Source organism: Octodon degus, unplaced genomic scaffold (assembly GCF_000260255.1).
Source record: "Octodon degus isolate 3935 unplaced genomic scaffold, OctDeg1.0 scaffold00036, whole genome shotgun sequence".
Classification (NCBI taxonomy): domain Eukaryota; kingdom Metazoa; phylum Chordata; class Mammalia; order Rodentia; family Octodontidae; genus Octodon; species Octodon degus.
In genome coordinates this window covers 1,923,564-1,939,000 of record NW_004524612.1, presented here as the reverse complement: position 1 = coordinate 1,939,000, position 15,437 = coordinate 1,923,564, and the positions used below count along the sequence as shown (strand labels likewise).

At 42.9% G+C, this 15,437-nt stretch overlaps 1 protein-coding gene across 3 annotated transcripts in view; it reads left to right on the top strand.

Annotated features, from left to right (window-relative positions):
- Positions 1–15,437, top strand: part of Klhl2 (kelch like family member 2) — a 108,726-nt gene that overhangs the window by 14,383 nt on the left and 78,906 nt on the right. For 2 of the 3 annotated variants that reach the window (XM_023714664.1, XM_004630607.3), the window contains exons 2-3: positions 1,982–2,088; positions 14,445–14,566. In XM_023714664.1, the coding sequence (XP_023570432.1) occupies positions 1,982–2,088; positions 14,445–14,566 (229 nt within the window). Of the gene's footprint in view, positions 1–1,981; positions 2,089–14,444; positions 14,567–15,437 lie in introns of those variants that run through there. The other variant, XM_023714665.1, reaches the window with a different exon arrangement.

The window sequence follows — 15,437 nt, the reverse complement described above, 5'->3', positions numbered from 1 at the left end:
ATATATATATATATGTGGGGGAGGAAAACTTACAAACTAGGTCCTAGTATATAAATTGTAAGTTCAAGGTCAACCAGAACTACATAGTGAGCACCTATCTCAGAAAAAAAAAAGATAAATGGCCACTTATAATTTCCATTGTTTTAGTCAAGCTTTAACAAATCTTAAAATTACCCAACTTTAGGTGGTTTTATGTAGTGGTTAAGAGGCTCTGAAGTCAGACTATGCAGACTCCTGGTATCATGACACTGGTGGGAGACCTGGTGTGTCACGCGTACCTTGTCAAGCCCCATGCCACTGAACTGCACCCTCAGCCCAAGGATATTAATCTTTAACAATGGTTTCCCTGGCTATACCCTTTGAGGATCACAGTAATCATACTTGTCTTGCAACATTGTGAAGGCCAACTGAAAAAAATATGCACAAGTGAAAGTCTTGCGTATTCCCTTCCTGAAAACACCACTGACTTGGCTCATTCAGGGTATTTGGGAACCCAGAGAGTTCACATTATACCGTGGTGTTTGTTTTTTAAAATCTGATTTGATTGTAAACTTTGGTCTCCACCTCATCTAGAGGAATTCCAAATTGGTGACATTTTGCCACCATAGTGACTCTAGTGTGAGGGCTACCTGGGGTCCCCTACAGCATCAGGAGCCATCAGGTCGCAGCACCGTAAGCCTTACTTCACTCTAAGCAGCATAGCGGGCACCATAGCAAGGCCGTGGGCGCCTCATCTCCCGCTGTGTGCTCCTTTCTTCCAGGACCTCCTAGGCTACAGGGAGGCTGGAAGCCAACAGGCTCTCCAAACTGTAGCCCAAGGGAACCAGTTTGTAAACAGTGTGCACAGGGGAAAAGTTGAAGAACGCTATTAAGCTCCTGTGAAAATGTGGCTTGTGAGCTACTAGAAATTATGAAGTAGGCAGTACCTCATCCATGAGCAAGTACCCTCGTAGGAAACAGGCAGGTAGAGGAGGGGCCAGGAGTGGTCACTGTCCTCTGCATGTACACAGGAATTTAGTGCTTAGTTATCTGAGGTGTGGAAAGGATGTTATGCGAACCACAACCCGAAGACATTTGCGACATGACTGCCAACAGGGCAGGTTTTGGGGCCTTCCTGCTTGTTTTGGAACGGGTCCAGCATGACTTTTTTTTTTTTTTTTTTTGCTTTTCTTTTCTAAAAATGTACTCTGCAGTGTTTTTAACTGCAAACACATACTAGTAAAAAAATTAAAGTTGAAAAAAAATCTAGAGTCCAGTCTAGCACCATGTATGGCATGTAAAGTGCTTATCGCCTATTTTTAAGGATATGAAAATGGATGTTTTTAAATTGTAGGTGTAATTATGGTGGCTGAGTAATGGTTGTTTTAAAGTAATGAAATGCTTTTATATTTTTGTATGTGGTAATGTATTTTGGACTCAAGGAATGAGGTATTTGCCTTGATAAAATGTTCTACAGTGAGTTAAGCTCCAAACACCTTTTAAGGGAAGGTGTAATTGAATATGATTTTCCCTCTGCTTGATGACCCATGCTCATCTCAGATACCTTTTTTTTTTTTTTTTTTTTTTAAGAGGAGGTCAGTATTTGACTCAATTTAGTTTGCTGTGTATGGTTTTCTTTTTTCTTCCTTTTAGTGGCCAGCTGGCACTGGCCATTTCTGCCCCAGATGTTGTTCACCTTGTCAGTCCTTTTATAATCCATTGATGGCTTACTGCCAGAAGTTTCTTCTAGGTTGAGAAATTAGTCGTCAGGTTGGGAAAGATAGCTGTGTTGAACAAAAGCAAGATTCTGATTGAGGGCTCAGGACGACGCGCTGGGCTGTATTGCAGTTATTTCTGTGTCCTCGTGTTCCGTGGTCCTGTCTGCAGGAGGGCAGTGTGTTAGTTTCACTGTTGCAAGCAGGCTTGCCTCTGGTGGCTCTGCCTACGGTGTGCGATTTATTATGGGACTCGCTTAAATCTTTTCTCTCTGCTTTGTGAACAGTCAAAATTTGCTGTGTGATGTCACAATTGTGGCCGAAGACATGGAAATCTCTGCGCACAGAGTGGTGCTGGCCGCCTGTAGTCCTTATTTTCATGCCATGTTTACAGGTAAGAAACATATTATTTAATGTTTTTAAAAAAATACATTAGATCTAAATTTTTCATTTTCTTTTGTTATGAACATTTACTAAAAAAGAAGTGTAATGGAAGAACACGTACTCAATGGAAACAAAAAATGTCTGTAATGGGTATTAAAATATAAAAGCGATAAATCTCACCACAAATTTACAAGACCTATATATAGAAAACCAGAAAACATTACAGATATACTAAAATTTTCAAGAAACAAAATTAAGGTGAAACACTTGAAGATAACAGTTTTCTTTGAAAATCAAAAAAACTTTGGAAGGCTAACATGACATTATTGCCAGAATTAATATACATTTATAATATCTTATTTACTTTTTCAGCCTCTCACGCTAGGAAGACAATGTGATGTTTGCACATGAATCTGATTTATTTCACTTTGTCAATTCCACTTGCATTCATATACCTATAAAAGTTCTATAGTTTAACATTTTTTGTGGCTGAATAATACTCTTGTCTAATTGCTCTGGCTAAGGTTTCCAAAACTATGTTGAATAAAAATATAGTGAACAAAAAAAAAAAAAAAAAGAACACGTACTCGCTGTTCTCAGTTCCTGTTTCGTGTCTGCGCTGGGTGAGCGCGCATCTGCGCACGCGCACTCCTTTCTGCGCGGTGCTGCCCCGTGGCGGCCCGCTTGCCTCTGCTTCGTTTGCCTTCCTGCCATTCATTCCAGCTTGTAGCACTTTATCATTTTGACAAATGAAAAGCACGTTTACTGTTCTGTATTTTTCAAGTGATTTTCACATAAGCTCCATCCAGTGTTTATATGAACAAAATTATGTTTGGATAATGTGCATTATTTAGAAATAAAATAGAGTACTTCATCCAGGAGCTTTGCCAGTTGCAAGCACAGCATGATTTTAGTGCTTCTGGAAAAGGAGTGATATATGTCTGTCTTGTAGAAGCCTTAGGTTCTTTATAAAATTTTTCTAAAACTTCGTAATTCCCCTGACTTGTGGGCATACAGGAGGACCCACCCACAGTAGGTGCCCGAGACGGCAGATGGTACCACATCCTATAGGTACTATTCTTTTCCTATACAGACTGCTATACTTATACAGCTTAATTTGTAAATTAGGCACACTAAAAAGTTAACAGCAATAATAAAGTAGATCAGTTATAACAGTGCATTGTAATGAAATTGTTAATATCACTACCTTTGTGCTTCTGGGCTCTAGTTAGGTAAAGTAAGCATTACTTGGCCACGAGCACTGCGGCACCTTGACCTTCGATGTCATCATCCAGAGGGCACTAGTGACTGTCCGACAGGTAGCACACAGTGGGTGTGTTGATGAGGAGACGCTTCAGGTCCCAGGAGATGCAGCACAGGACGACGTAAGATTTCATCACACTGCTGAGAAGGGCGCACAATTTAAAACTTATGAATTGTTTATTTTTGGAATTTTTAATATTTTTGCAGTATGGTTGATTATGAAAACTGCAAAAATAAGACCTCCAAGCAGGGGAGACAACTGAAATCGTGTACAAAGAAACAGTGATCTGTTCCATCAGTTACCTTATACTCATAGTGTACTGGTACACCAAGCGGAGCATACAAGTATAGTCACCCCAGAAGGCAGAAGCACAAAGCCCTTTTGCGCTAGGCACGACTAAGTATCTCCTGTTCCCAGCATATTGCTAGGTACCTCAAGGAGCACAGGAACAGTGCAGGTGTACTGTGTGCCCACAGCTGGTTGTGTTGTTGGGAGTGAGGGGCGCACACTGTAGCAGGTGACCCTGGGTTGGGCCCCAAGTGTCCCAGCAGCGTTGTGGGGTGTAAGTCTGTGGTGGCTGGCACCCAGGAGGGGTCCCATTTCCTGGTGGATGTGGAAGATGGGCACAGATGAAGACAGGTGTAGGCAGCCACATGGAGATGGTGGGTGGAGTGAAAGCTGTGTCAACTATAAAGGCAACCGAGGGCCTTCAGTTTTCAGCCCTCTGCACCTTTGCTGTTCCTCAGCCAAGTGAAATAATGAGCGTGGAGGCAGCTCTGGGCTTGGAGGTGAGCAGGAGGGTTCCCCTGGAGGTCGACCGGAGAAGACGTAATGAAGTGAGATGGTTGGGCTGCACTTTGGTCTCTGGCTTTCCACCTTCTTTGTTTCCCCTGAATACTACCGTGTTCTAGAGAGAGTGTCTAGGCTTGTAAAAGGAGGCTTTGATCTGAAATGTGTTGGCCTGATTTGGGAATTCCCTAGTAAAGAGCTGTTCCCTCCATGGGGCCTTCTTCAGGTGAAGCTGCTACTCCGCCTCCTTGTCAGAAGCACTGAGCCTCTGGGAAGCTCAGTTGCGTTGACTGTGCTTCAGTTTCCCTTTGCAGGAAATGGGGATAACTACTCCCATTCTAGAATGTGTGCAGATTAAATGAGATCAGAATGTGAATTTAGTTGCTGGGGACATAGCTCAGTGACATAAGCACCTGCCTAGCAAGTGCAAGGTCCTGGGTTCCATTTTCAGTACCAAATAACCACAGCAAAAACCCTGCAAAGCAAAGAATCATTGGACCCAGGATATGAATTTAGAACTTTTTTGGGCACATGAAAAATGCCACTTTAGTGTTGATGATGACTTTTAAAATATTTTAAATTCCTGAGTTTCTTTAAATTCTATAGGAAGATTGAAAAAAACCTTTGGCTGGGCTTTTTTTTTTTTTAATGTATTTGGTTGTTACAGGGTCTTACTACGAAGCTTGAACTCGTGGTGGTCCTCCTGTTTTCAGCCTCCCCAGCGCTGGGATTATAGGCATGTGCCACTAGCCCGGACTGTGGCTGGCTTAGCCTGCCCTGGGGGCAGGACTGGTGCAGCATGTGGTGCCCAGGATCCAGCCACCATCCCTGTGCTTGCTTAAGCTTCCCTAAGCAGGCACTTTAGCCCACTGAGCTATCTTGCCTGCCCCTGGACATTTTCTTTTGATAAATTTTTCTTTTCACCAAGTAACAAAAATGTTTATGTAGCCCTACAAGATCAAGGTTTTCTTTTCCTTGAGAAGCCTTTGGACACTTGGGGTCCCCAAACTTCCTGAGCCTCAGACCTGCTGTGAAATGGGTGCTGGAGATGGGAAGGCTTATTATGCCTCTAGCTTTCTTTTTTGTGTTTCTCTCTTGTTGGTCTCATGGTTCTCCACTCTTCGTGTTTTGGTTGTCATGGCGATGTATGAATGTGAGAGCTTTGCCTGAGGAGGGATGAAGCCCTCAAGACATTCTGTTAGTATTCCTGTTTTGTCTGAGGTGGTGGGTGGTGCTTTTGTTGATCACCTTGTTTCTGCCCCCAAATATTCTTTCTATACTTAATCCAATTTTAGATTGCTGTTTGCAGAGTTAGATATAGAATAGGAATACTGGGGCCGGCGAGATAGCTCAGCAGAGTAAAGCCCCTGCCTAGGCAAACTTAGGCAAGCATAGAGATGGTGGTTCGATCCCTGGCACCACATACTGCACCAGCCCTGCCCCTAGGGCATACTGAGCCAGCCAGAGTCCAGGTGTGGTGGCACACACCTTTAATCCCAGTGCCAGAGAGGCTGAAAGCAGGAAGATCATCCTGAATCCGAGCTGCATAGTGAGACCCTGCAACAACCAAATGCATTTAAAAAGAAAAACAGGGGCTGGCCATATAGTTCAGTGGACTAAAGCACCTGCTCAGGCAGAGTGCAGCGGCTGGGTTTGGAACCTTGGCCTGCTGTGCCAGCCCTGTCCCTGCCCCCTGGCATGCTGAGATGATGATTGAGACTGGGACATGGTGGACATGCCTATAATCCCAGTGCTTGGGAGGCTGAAAACAGGAGAATCACTAGGAGTCCAATCTACGCAGTGAGACCCTAAACACCCTGTAGTCTCTGTACCAGATACATTTAAAAAAAAAAAAAAAAAAAAAAGGAGTACTGGGGCTGGGGAGATAGTTTGGTGGCATAAGTGCCTGTCCAACAAGTGTAAGGTCCTGAGTTCAATCCCTGGTACCTAATCTATGGCCATACCACCCTGAACACGCCCGATCTCACCTGGTACCTCATGTTGTGTGCCTCCAGAATTGGGCGTGGTGGTGCAAGCCTGTAATCTCAGCGCTGGGGAGGCTGAAAACAGGAGGATCCCTACAAGTCCAAGCTGCATAGCAAGATCTTTTATCCAAAAAAAAAAAAAAAAAAAAAAGGAATACTGTGTTAGCTTCTGGCACATATAGTGTGAATTGAATATATAATTTTTTTTTTCCTGACTTGACTGAGGCATAATTTACGTGAGGTTTATTTTAATGTATTTGGCACAAGGTCTCACTATGCAGCTTGGACTTACAGTGATCCTCCTGTTTTCAGCCTCTCCAGTGCTGGGATTGCAGGCGTGCACCACTGTGCTGGTCTCCATGGCCAGCTTAGCATACTCAGGGTGAGGCTGGCATTCATGTGGTGCCGGGAATCGAACCCTGGTCCCTGTGCTTGCCAAAGCAGACGCTTAGTCTGTTGAACTATCTTGCTGGCCTAAGATTAATTTATTTTGAGTATATAAGTCAATAATTATTTTAGAACGATTTTATTCTCATATAATGTTTTTGATACTCATCAACTTCATGTTTTGTTTTAAAAGAGAGTTTATTTCTGTGATGGGAATGGAACGCAGTGTACAGCCCTTGTTTAGTTTGCCTGAGGCCCTGGCAGTACAACTCCCGCCCCCCAAAAAGAAAACTGTTATTTTTATTTCTTAATGGTATTCCATTCTGTGGATATCACAATTTGACTTTCCATTCAATTAATGGATGTTTTTGTTGTTTAATGTTTGGTTAGTATGAATAATGTTGCTGTGAATATTCATGAGTACTTAGTTGAATGATGTATATTTTCATTTTTCTTGGAAATAGATACCTGGAAGTGAACTTACTGGGTCACATGGTAAATTTATATTTAACTATTTATTTATTTATTTATTGTCTGTGCTACTCAGAAAGCATTTCACTGTCACTAAGTTGCACAGGCTGGGTTGAGCTTGGGATTCTCCTGCCTCAGCCTCCTTTAGTGTTAGATTTACAGGCACGTACCACCACACTACGCTACTTGGTCTAAAGTCTTATGGTTCTTCAACAGTGGGTGCTGTTGACTTTTTTGATGGCCTTCATATTTTTTTCTTTTACTTTTGAGTTCAGTGTGTGCAGTAGTCAGCAATTTGGCAGAGATTAGAGAACATCCAGATATTTGACCTGGATAGTTTAGAATATATGAATACACATAGATATTCATCTAGGTATTCGATGCAAGGTGAATCCATTGTTCATCTGCTTCTCATAGTCCAAAGCCCTGTTAAACTATGGTAAACAACATGGCGAACTCAACATTTAAGTAGGCCTTTGAATGCTTTCATCCCATTAGATACCTTCTTTTGGTTTTGGTTTTTGAACCAGGGTCTCACCATGTAGTTGAGGCAGAGCTCAAGCTCACTGAGCTTCTGAGTGCTGGGATCACAGGGGTGCACCACCTCACCCCGCTCCATCGAGCACCTGTTGTAGGTGTAGTCTCTTGCTCAGTTAGGGTGGTTTTCCTAACCTCCCATAAACTGCAGGCGAATTTTTCTTTCACCTGAAAAGGAATTCTGTTACTCATTGCAGTTCTATGTATTTGAGTAGAGAAGGAAGGTGAAAGATAGTTTTCTGCTGCAGTCACAGGTTTTTACCTTGTGAAGTGTGGGCTGTTTGAAGCAAAGTCAAGTTAACTGGTGCTTTAGACCAAACATAGCAAATTGGTTTCTTGTTTTTAGATTAGTTGTTACAAACCTGGTGCTTACAAAAGCAATTTGTTTTTAAAATATGTTTAGGTTTATTTGGAGCCATCCAAATTTCTCACATTTGTGAAATCTAGTGGGGAATTCTGAAGTTTCATTTGTGTTCTTTTTAGTATGTGCTTTTTAATTACTACATTTGTCATACAGAACATAATTCAGCAAAGCAAATTAGAACAAGACATGATAGCTTATCAGTGAGTAAGAAGCATAATTTTTAGAAGTTGTATGCATGTGTAGTCATGTGCATATGTTTTTCTAAGATTCATGCTTTCATTCTTCAAGAAGCATTTTCTGAGCATTTTCTTGTGCTAGGCTTTGGGAGCTGTTGAGATGAGGCCAGCAGACAAGTCCTCGTTCCTGTGGTTCTAGCTGAGGAGATGGCAGAAATTGGGCATGGTGGCACGTGCCTGTCATCCCAGCGCTTGGGAGGCAAAAAACAGGAGGATCACTACGAGTCCGATCTGTGTTGTGAGACCCTGTACTAAATACATTTTTTAAAAGCCAGTAATTTAATACAGAAAAGATAACTTCTGATACCAGTGACTGCTGTGAAGAAAATTAAATAGGATATTGCCTATGAAGAATGTAAGTCAGGATGCTTTGGCTTCATACATAGAACCTGCTTCTGTCACTCGTTTAAATAATAAAAATAGGCTGGGCAGCAGGCATGGCTGGATCTACAAGTTAAGAATTTCCTCAGGATCCTGATTCCTCCTGCTCCCTCAACAAGAGGACCCTGCATCTTAAGTAAGGAGGACTTTCTCTGTGTAAGGAGTTAGGAAGATTTTCCAGAAGTATTTTGACTAGATCCAGTTTGTTAGGGGAATTGCAGTCACCATGCTTGCCTTGGATTTGTTTTGGAACTGGGGGCAGAGGGGCATACCTTGGCCACCTTGGAGAATAGAGGCAGGACACATCAGGGTCACCCTGCCAGACTGGCATTGTCTGTGTTCCAGTAGCTTCTTTGTACCTCAAGAGTACTAAAGAAGAGGAGGGCAGTAATGATTAGATGAGTAGAAATTGAAAAGTCATGGGATAAAATTTATTTACTGAATGTAACTCAGTGTGTCATTAATTTCTTAAGGTTTCAGTATAGTCAAGAGCTATTACATATTTTTAGGTAGTTTTATTGGTAAACAGTACATGAAATTAGAATTATGGAATTTTTTTAATGAAATGGATTTATGGTTTTTCATCTTAAACCTGTTGCCATTTCATTTATCCTATGCAGGGTAGATAAATGAGATTATCAGTTTGTGTGAGGATTCAGGTGTCCTGGTTAAAAGGGTCCAGGGTGTGTTTTCAGTCATCTGTATGTTTCCCAGAGTTCTATAATTTGGAGGACTTCCTTTTCTCCAGCCGACTAGAAATGATACAGTCTTTGCTGGTGAAGGTGCTTTAGTTCAGCATTTACTGGAGAGAGGTTGTTTGGTAAATGTTTGTTGACTGAAATCCTTTATAGCTAGGATACCTGTTTAAGACTAACACAGAGATGCTAATGATGTTAAGTAAATATGTGTTAACTAATTGCTGATTATATTGATTAAGTTAAATAATACATTTTATTTATTTAATAATTTATGTATTTGGTACAGGGTCTCACTACCCAGCTTAGGCTCTAGTGATCCTCCTGTTTTCAGCCTCCCCAGTGCTGGGATTACAGGCATGTGCCACCACACCTGGGTCTCAGTGGCCTGCTTAGCATGCCTGGGGGTGGGGCCAGCTTGTCATGTGGTGCTGGGAATGGAAACCCAGTCCCTGCATATGCCTAGGTAGACACTCCACTGAGCTATCTTGCTGGCCTTTCTAAGTAATAGATTTTAGAAAGATTCTTTTTTGTTTTGTTTTATTTTCTTTTGGCTAGCTCAGGTTGCCTTAAGGGTGGGTCTGGTGCGGCATGTGGAGCTGGGGATTGAACCGCGGTCCCCTGTGCCTGACTGGGTTTGCCCAAGCAGGTGTTTTAAACAACTGAGCTAACTCGCAAGCCCCCCTAAGTACTAGATTTTAAATTGCACTTTTTTTATTCATCTAGTCAGTCACTCATCCAATCGGTATTTATTGGGTTGCTGTTTATCAGACAGTATGGGATAGAAAGATATGAAAACCTTCATTCCTGCCTCCTGGAAGCTCAGGAATTTAAGTGTGGAGAACTAGGTAAAGAGTGGGTTGTGATGGTGGATTCATGAGGTTGCCCAGCTGGATCCATGGTAAGAGCCTCCTGGCGAGGTTGCCCCTAACTCTTCAAAGAAAGTGTGGCTATTAGCCTGGGGACTAGGAGTTAGGGAGTTAGGGAGACCAAGATGACCGAGTTCATTCAGCAAAGGTATCAAAGTAAAAATTTTACTTCATGTAGAGCTGACGAGATAGCTCAGTGAACTAAAGCACCTGCTTGCTTAGGCAGATGCAGGGACTGGGGTTTGATCCCCAACCTCCCATGCTGGCCCCATCCCTGGGGTGCGCTGAGCTAGTGACTGGGACTGGGTGGGGTGGTATGTACCTGTAATCCTAGTGCTTGGGAAGTTGAAAACAGGAGGATCATGAATCTGATCTGTGTAGTGAGACCCTGTAGTCCCTGTACTAAAATACATAAAAAAATTTTCTTCATGTGTGGGAAACTATAGACAGTTCCTTAGAAATGTATTTTAAGTGTAGAAGTGGGAGAGGAATGGGGTTAGATAGTGAATCATAGGCAGGGTATGTACAGAGGTTGTGTGCGTGGGCTGGAAGAAGAATTTTTTATTTTACTGTATTTGGTACAGGGTCTTGCTGTGCAGCTTGGACTCATAGTTTTTAGCCTTCCCAGCACTGGGATTACAGACTACCATGCCCAGTCTCCATGGCTCAGCATGCCCAGGGACGGGGCCAGTGTGGCATATGATGCCAGGATCAAACCCCAGTCCCTGCACTTGCCTAAGTAGGTGCTTAGTCTACTGAGCTATCTTGGTGATCCATGAAGCTGAAGGATTTTGATAGCTGTGGTCAGAACTGTGCAGTTAGCACTAGAGGCAGGAAAAGAATTAGGAGGTTGTTACAGTGGAGTTGGTGTGATCAGAGCCAAAGGCCCGGTGGAAGGACAGATGGAGAGGAGGTGGGAGGACTGGTGGAGATCTGTCTCAGTTTAGTTCTGTAGGTTTTGGTGAATGATAGGTCTGGTGGGAAGAAAGAGAAGCAAGTCAAGGATGATGCCCCCTCAGGTTTTTAGTGTATCTGCAGGTAGCCTAACAGCCTCCAAGTTATCTAATAGAGCTGTAGAGTTTCATGATCAAGACATAAATCAGCTAAGAGCTGATTAGAGGAGAAGTTACAAATGGTACAGGAAAAGCTACAGCTTCATTAGATACAGTACTTTAAAAAATGCATTATCAAACATAAATCACAAAGCTTACAGTTTACTCCTTTGTGTCTGGTGGCAGACACCAGGTAAGCCAAGCTGGGTGCACACAAGCACACCCAGGAGCTGTGCAGGAAGAAGCAGTCCAATGGGAGGCACTTTCTGCTGCGGGTCTCCACAGGGCCCCTCGCCCCACCTGGCCAGATGGAGCTCACAGGCTGGGATGGATAGAAGGCCAAGCAAGGATATGTCATGTACTGGATTCGTGTTTGTGGTGGGGCCACAAACGTCCAGTTCCTCAGGGAGTGACTTACGGCCACCTGTCCATCATGGCGTTAGCCAGCTGAAGTTAGCGCGAAGCCTTCAGTCTGTTGCTGAGGAGCGAGCTGGAAGCCACTGTGGGGCTCTGAGAGTTCTAAATTCTTACTGAGTTGGTGACGATTTCACATACAAATTCTTTGAGTTTATCCTTACTGATCCATTCCACAAAGCTATTAGAAGAAACCCTGACACCCCGTGGATCACCAGATCAGTCCACAAGCACAGGGAGATGCGTGGGCTGACGTCTGCAGGCCGCCAGAGCGTGGCCGTGGAGAGTTCTAGCACACTATCTGGCTCTCACCGTGCAGCTTGGAGAAGGCACGGTGCTCTCCAGCTCCACCATTGCCACTAATGATGTAAGTGATGTTTGTAAAATTCATAACCTGATTAACAATTTAGGACAGTTCATCTGCTTAAAGGTTTTATTTGTTATGTAGTCTACTGATTATTTCATGAATGTTTTGTCAAATGGAAGTTAAAAGTGCAATAATGTTTGAAGACTATAAGTGATGGTGCATCTTTGTTTCTAATAAGATAAGCTTTTTTTGTCTTTTCTTTATCTTATTAGGGCGTTATATGTCAGTGTTTAAAACATGCTGTGTGGTATAATAGGTGTAAAATAAATTCTTTAAAAGAGAAATGCTAAAACTAAAAAAAAAAAGCCATAAAGCATGCGGTTTAAATTTTTTCTATAAACATAGCGAAGGGCAGTCACTAACATATTATGTGACTACAGTTAGATATAGTGTCTGTAGTTCTTTTTCTACATGGTTTGATTCATAATAGTTGGAATTTTACATCTTTTAATGCAGTATTAGAATAAACATTAAAATATCTTTAAAGCAATATATAATTGAGATTGATTTTGTTGAAAGTAAATATATTTTTCAAGGAAATAACCTTAAAAATGACATGAGGAAAATAGGTGAATTGACAAAGTGCATAAAAACCATGATATTAAAAGCTGCTTGGCACAGGACTGTGGGGTTTTTTTTTGGTCACATGTGTATATTAAAGTTTAAATGAAGTCATGCCTGACTCTGAGAGCTGCCTCCAAGGCTCTGTGGCTGCAGGCTGCACAGGGCTTGTACGTGACGGGGTTCTTTAGATGAACTTGTTACAGGCTTTGTCTAAAGTCAGGCAGGAATCATAACCCCAGGCACAAAAGCACGTTCTGAGGAAACAAACCCGCCTATCCAACAGGTCCATGAAGAGTAGGGTAGAGGGGGTGCAGTGTATGCAGATGAATTAATTTTCCACATTCCCCTGTTGTCTTCTGTCCAGGAGGGAAGAGACACTTGCTGGTGCCGAGATGCACCCTACAGTCTGCTTCGTCCTGCTGCAGAGGCCCCCGTGCTCCTTGTCCCCATCCATCCCTCCCCTATAGTACAGATGGAGGTCTCCCCATGGGAGGTAGCAGGATAGCTGTGAAGACTCCAAGAAGAACAACTTCTCCCTGAGATCTTGTCACATAATCTCTAGGGAAACATAGTGAAATAAATGTACATCACTATTACTGTTTCTCTCCTCTGGGGTTTTTATTTGTAAAGGAATTTTGTGTAATAATGGATTCCCATGGGCTTTTCTAATAATTTATGGTCACTGACAGTGCACTTAGCTTTCAAGGAATCTTGAGATCACTGTTATTTTTAAATAGGTAATGCTGGATTCAGGAGTAGGTGATGGATAGTGGCATCAGTTCCTTGCCTGTTCTCTTATTATTAAAATGCAGTGAATTCTAGAGCCAGACTTTTTGCTGAGGGTGTCCCATGACACTAGGCATTATTCTTGGCTCACCACCACCACCACTCTTTTGAGATAGAATATTACCAAACAGTCCAGGGTGGCTTTGAATTCACAGTGTAGTCCAGCCTAGCCTTGAACTCACTGTGATGCTCCTGTCTCAGCCTCCCAAGTGCTGGAATGCAAGTACCTAATTCCTTTTCGGTTTTTGTTTATTTATTTGTTTGTTTGTTTTTTGGCGGAACCGGGTATCGAACTCAGGCCCTTTCACTTGCCAGGGAGGCGCTTATTCCACTGAGCCATCTCCCCGCCCTTGCTTTTCAGTTTTAGTGGAGGTTTTCTTTTCCATCACTCAGCGGCTGTGTTTCGTTATATTCTAGGTCTTCTTATGTTGTCCACAAGTAGGTACTCAGATCTACTTTCTGTTTTGCCCAGTTCCTTTTGATTTAGGGACCATCCTTTCTCTTTTTGTTTTTCTGCTTTTTTCCACAGTAGGTATTGGGAAGCAAGTCATATACCACTTTTTATCAGACAGTGTTGCAAAAAAGGGCCTGGCTAGTACTAAGTCTGAAAATGCCTTCTGCATGGAGTTACTACTGCTGTCAAGCAGGGAGCAGGGCTAGATGATCCAGTAACAAGGCTTTGCCATGACTGACCTCAGCGTCTTTTGTAATTTGTTTTCTGCAAGAGAGTTATGACTTTGCACTGAACCTCAGGCCTCTGTGTCCAGCACAGGGCTCGCCAGCATCTGTGCGCTTGCTGAGTGGGTGTTGCTAATCGAGTGGGTCCTTTCCAGAAAGCGTTCCTGGTCAGAGGTGGTGACACTGTCTGTCTTAGTGAGCACTGGAAATTGTAGAGAAAACACACTGCCCAAAGTCAGGGGCAGCAACAGACAGGCTCCTGTGGCACAGGTTTACGGTTCATACAGTTAGACTCGTGCCGCTTGCGTCACTGTGATTTTCAGGTGCAGGTGGGTAGCTTAAGTACATTTTCTGACTTGCCCAGAGAAGCTTTTAGGAGAGTTGGGGGAGTGTTTTACACCCACAAAAGGTGGCTCATCCTGTTTCCTTTCTAATTCAGTGAGTGTCAAAAAGATGGATCAGTCCGTCTTGCATGTTATTTCCACAGTGGCGTCTTGCAGTAATGCACTTTACTCCTTGTTTTTTAGGTGAGATGAGTGAGAGCCGAGCAAAGAGAGTTCGAATAAAAGAGGTAGATGGCTGGACCCTGAGGATGCTAATTGATTATGTTTACACTGCAGAAATTCAGGTTACAGAAGAAAACGTGCAGGTAAGAGTACCATTTAGTTTGTTATGCATGAAGTTTTATCAAAACTTACATATGTCAAGCATAGTGGTATACACCTGTAACCCTACCTATACAGGAAGCTGAGACGGGAAGATGGCAAATTTGAGGCCAGCCTGGGCAAGTTAATAAGACTCCATCTCAAAAAAGTAGCGAAGCGTGGGTAGTATGTACCTCAGGGCAAGAGCACGTGCTGGGTGGTTCTGCCCCCAGCCACACAGTGGATGAGCCGGAGAGTCAGTCACAGCTGCAAGCAGGCAGGCCAGCCACGCAGTGCACATTTTGTACCAGAGTAAGGGGAGTTGTTGTTGATGTTGAAATTACATTCCTAAGCGACACTTGGCATGAGTACATCTTTTTAAATGTTTCTGTATTCTTTAAATAATGTTTCTGATTTCAGTATCTCTTCACATTCTTCAAGATCTGAGATGCAAACCTTTAGTTCTTGCATAGTGATTGCTTTTTCCTGAAAACACTGTCACATTCTTTTAGAACGACTGATACTACCTACGGTTTTTCCTTATTCCTTTCAAGGATAGTCTACAAAGCACGTTTTTGATTGCCAGTGGTCTTTAACACATTTTCTGTTTCAGACTCCTATTGAATTCTGGAGTTTAGCTAACATTTGACTTTGCATCTTATTTTCTGTAAAGGATAAATGTACAGATGGATGTGGCGGAAGAGGTGAAAATCTGTCGCGCGCGGCCTTGCCAGCAAGGAAGACGCGACCACTGGTTGTGTCTGCGCAGCTTTTATTGCCCTGTTACATCAGCCTTCTTCCCCCTCCAGGCTCCTGCTCTTAGCTTATAAGTCTCAGGGCTTCCAACCATGGGGCGCCACGTGTGTACTGTCCATT